The sequence below is a fragment of the Pyrgilauda ruficollis genome, unplaced genomic scaffold (genome assembly GCF_017590135.1).
Source record: "Pyrgilauda ruficollis isolate IOZ18807 unplaced genomic scaffold, ASM1759013v1 scaffold1484, whole genome shotgun sequence".
NCBI classification, from domain to species: domain Eukaryota; kingdom Metazoa; phylum Chordata; class Aves; order Passeriformes; family Passeridae; genus Pyrgilauda; species Pyrgilauda ruficollis.
The window spans coordinates 1-3,379 of record NW_024513477.1 but is presented as its reverse complement, the minus strand read 5'-3'; the positions used below and the strand labels follow the sequence as shown (position 1 = coordinate 3,379).

At 57.7% G+C, this 3,379-nt stretch overlaps 1 protein-coding gene across 1 annotated transcript in view; it reads right to left on the bottom strand.

Annotated features, from left to right (window-relative positions):
• LOC121349927 (rRNA 2'-O-methyltransferase fibrillarin-like) overlaps positions 1–2,924 on the bottom strand; it is a gene marked incomplete at its 3' end in the record, with an annotated part of 4,364 nt that extends 1,440 nt beyond the window's left edge. Inside the window, exons 1-3 of the mRNA XM_041460787.1 lie at positions 2,825–2,924; positions 2,207–2,248; positions 706–906 (exon numbers count right to left, since the gene is read on the bottom strand). Coding sequence (XP_041316721.1) covers positions 706–906; positions 2,207–2,248; positions 2,825–2,834 — 253 coding nt within the window. The remainder of the gene's footprint in view (positions 1–705; positions 907–2,206; positions 2,249–2,824) is intronic.
• Positions 2,925–3,379: the final 455 nt, after the last annotated feature.

The following is a 3,379-nucleotide window of genomic DNA, read 5'->3' as shown; positions in this document are numbered from 1 at the left end:
CCCCAGTCCCCCCAGTTGCATTCCCAGTCCCATTCCCAGTGCCATTCCCAGTACTCCCAGTATTCCCAGTACTCCCAGTATTCCCAGTATTCCCAGTATTCCCAGTATTCCCAGTACTCCCAGTACTCCCAGTATTCCCAGTACCTCGACGCTGATCCGTTTCTCGCCGTACACCGACTCTCCCGGCACCAGGTTCCGCGTCACCAGCGCGTCCTCGCGGCCCCGGCAGATGAGACAGGTGAGAGACAGGTGAGACACACCTGGGACAGGTGAGACAGGTGACAGACAGCTGGGATAGACCTAGCACACGCCTGGGACAGGTGAGACAAGTGAGAGACACCTGGGACACACCTGGAATACACCTGAGAGACCTAATGTACACCTGGGAAACACCTGGGCAGGCAGAACAGGTGACAGACATGACAGAGACACCTGAGACACACCTGGGCTGGGGAGTATCCCCAGTTCCCCTCCCAGTATAAACCAGTATAAACCAGTATCCCCAGTTCCCCTCCCAGCCCCTCCCAGTATAAACCAGTATCCCCAGTTCCCCTCCCAGCCCCTCCCAGTATAAACCAGTATCCCCAGTTCCCCTCCCAGCCCCTCCCAGTATAAACCAGTATCCCCAGTTACCCTCCCAGTCCCTCCCAGTATCCCCAGTTCCCCTCCCAGCCCCTCCCAGTATAAACCAGTATCCCCAGTTACCCTCATGCCGGTGCGGCTCCACCGTCACTTTTTTCCCGCCTTTGAAGCCGCCGCGGGCTCCGCCCCTGGCCCCGCCCCCTCGGCCGCGGCCACGCCCACGAGGGCCTCCTCTGGCTCCGCCTCCTCCTCTGGCTCCGCCCCCGCCGCGGGCCACGCCCCCTCCTCTGGCTCCGCCTCCTCCGCGGGGCGTGAAACCGGAACCTGCGGGGGGAACTGGGTTATACTGGTTTGTACTGGGAGGGACTGGGGAGACTGGTTTGTACTGGTTTGTACTGGGAGGGAACTGGGTTATACTGGTTTGTACTGGGAGGGAACTGGGTTATACTGGTTTGTACTGGTTTGTACTGGGAGGGAACTGGGTTATACTGGGTTGTACTGGTTTACACTGGGAGAGGAACTGGGTTATACTGGTTTGTACTGGGAGGGACTGGGGATACTGGTTTGTACTGGTTTGTACTGGGAGGGAACTGGGTTATACTGGTTTGTACTGGGAGGGACTGGGGATACTGGTTTGTACTGGGAGGGAACTGGGTTATACTGGGTTGTACTGGTTTACGCTGGGAGAGGAACTGGGTTATACTGGTTTGTACTGGAAGGGAACTGGGTAATACTGGGATATACTGGGAGGAACTGGGAGGGAACTGGGGATACTGGGAGGGACTGGGAGGGGAACTGGGTTATACTGGTTTATACTGGTTCATACTAGGAGGGAACAGGGGACACTGGGAGGGGAACTGGGTTATACTGGGAGAGAGTGGATTATACTGGGAGAGACTGGAAGGGGAACTGGGGATATACTGGTTTATACTGGGAAGAATTGGGAGGAAACTGGGTTATACTGGGAGAGACTGGGAGGGGAACTGGGTTATACTGGGATATACTGGGAGAGAAACCGGGGATACTGGAAGGAACTGGGATGAACTGGGAGGGGAACTGGGTTATACTGGGAGGAACTGGGATATAATGGGTTATACTGGGAGAGACTGGGAGAGCAATTGGTTTGGACTGGGAGGGGAGCTGGGGATACTGGGAAGAACTGGGAGAGACTGGGAGGGACACTGGGCTATACTGGGATATACTGGGAAAAGAATTAGGTTATACTGGGAGAGACTGGGAGGGGAACTGGGTTATACTGGGAGAGAAACTGGGGATACTGGAAGGGACTGGGATGAACTGGGAGGGGAACTGGGTTATACTGGGAGGGAACTGGGGATACTGGGGGGGACTGGGATATACTGGGATATACTGGGCTATACTGGGCTATACTGGGTTATACTGGGCTGTACTGGGTTATACTGGGTTATACTGGGTTATACTGGGTTATACTGGGTTATACTGGGTTATACTGGGTTATACTGGGCTATACTGGAATGGGAACTGGGGATACTGGAAGGGTACTGGTTTATACTGGGAGGGACTGGGAGGGCACTGGGGCTCCCAGCACGGGCAGCCCTGGGGTACTGGTCCGTACTGGTTTATACTGGTTTATACTGGGACTCACCTCTGCCTCGGAAGCCGCCACGTCCACCCCGGGGGCTGAAACCTGCGGGGAACTGGTTTAGACTGGGATGGACTGGGATGGACTGGGAGGGAACTGGGAGGGACTGGGAGGGACTGGGAGGGACTGGGAGGGACTGGGATGGACTGGGAGGGACTGGGATGGACTGGGCTATACTGGGAGGGAACCGGAGGCTCCCAGTGCTCCCAGTTTGGCTCCAATGCCACCCCCAGTCCCTCCCAGTATAACCCAGTTACCCCCAGTCCCTCCCAGTCCCCTCCCAGTGTCCCCAGTTCAGCTCTGCCTCCATCCCAGTATGGCCCAGTTCATCCCAGTCCCTTCCCAGTAACCCCCAATTCCTCCCAGTCCCCCCACCCAGTTTGTCCCAGTTTATCCCAGTTACCCCCAAATCCTCTCCCAGTAACTCCCAGTTTGTCCCAGTGTCCCCAGTTCAGCTCTGGCTCCATCCCAGTCGCTCCCAGTTCACTCCCAGTTTGTCCCAGTTCCCTCCCAGTCCCTCCCAGTTCATCCCAGTCCCTCCCAGTCCCCCCCAGTCCCTCCCAGTCCATCCCAATCCCCCCCAGTCCCCCCCAGTTCATCCCAGTCCATCCCAGTTCCCACCCGGCCTCATCGCGCCGCTTTCTCCACGCGGGGCTCGCGCGCCTCTGCCGGAACCGGAAATGACGCCACAAGCAGAGTCCCTTCCGCAGCCCCCCGCGCATGCGCATGCCGCTCCCGACGCTCAAACCCCGCCCCCTTTTGGGCGGAAGTTCCCTCAGAGCGCCCCGAGGAGGATCCTGAGGGGATTTGGGGGTAAAAAACGGGGATTTTGGGACAAAAATGGGGATTTTTGGGGTGAAAAACCGGGATTTTAGGAGAAAAGTGAGGATTTTGAGGTAAAAACTGGTGGTTTTGGGGCTGTAACGAGGCTTTTCCGGTGTTTTGGCGCCGTTTCCGGGCGGTTCCGGCGGACTCTCGGCTCGGCGCCGCCGCCATTTTTCCTCCCAGTGGAGACTCTCCGGCCTGAAAAGCGCCGCTCTGTGGTCTTTAGTGACGTCATCTCCGGCGACTCTCCGTGGCTTCCGGCGTGACTCGTTGGTTCCGGCGAGCGGCGAGCGAGGGTGAAAGTGACTTTGAGAGCTGGGACGTACTGGGAGAACTGGGAGGGACTGGGGG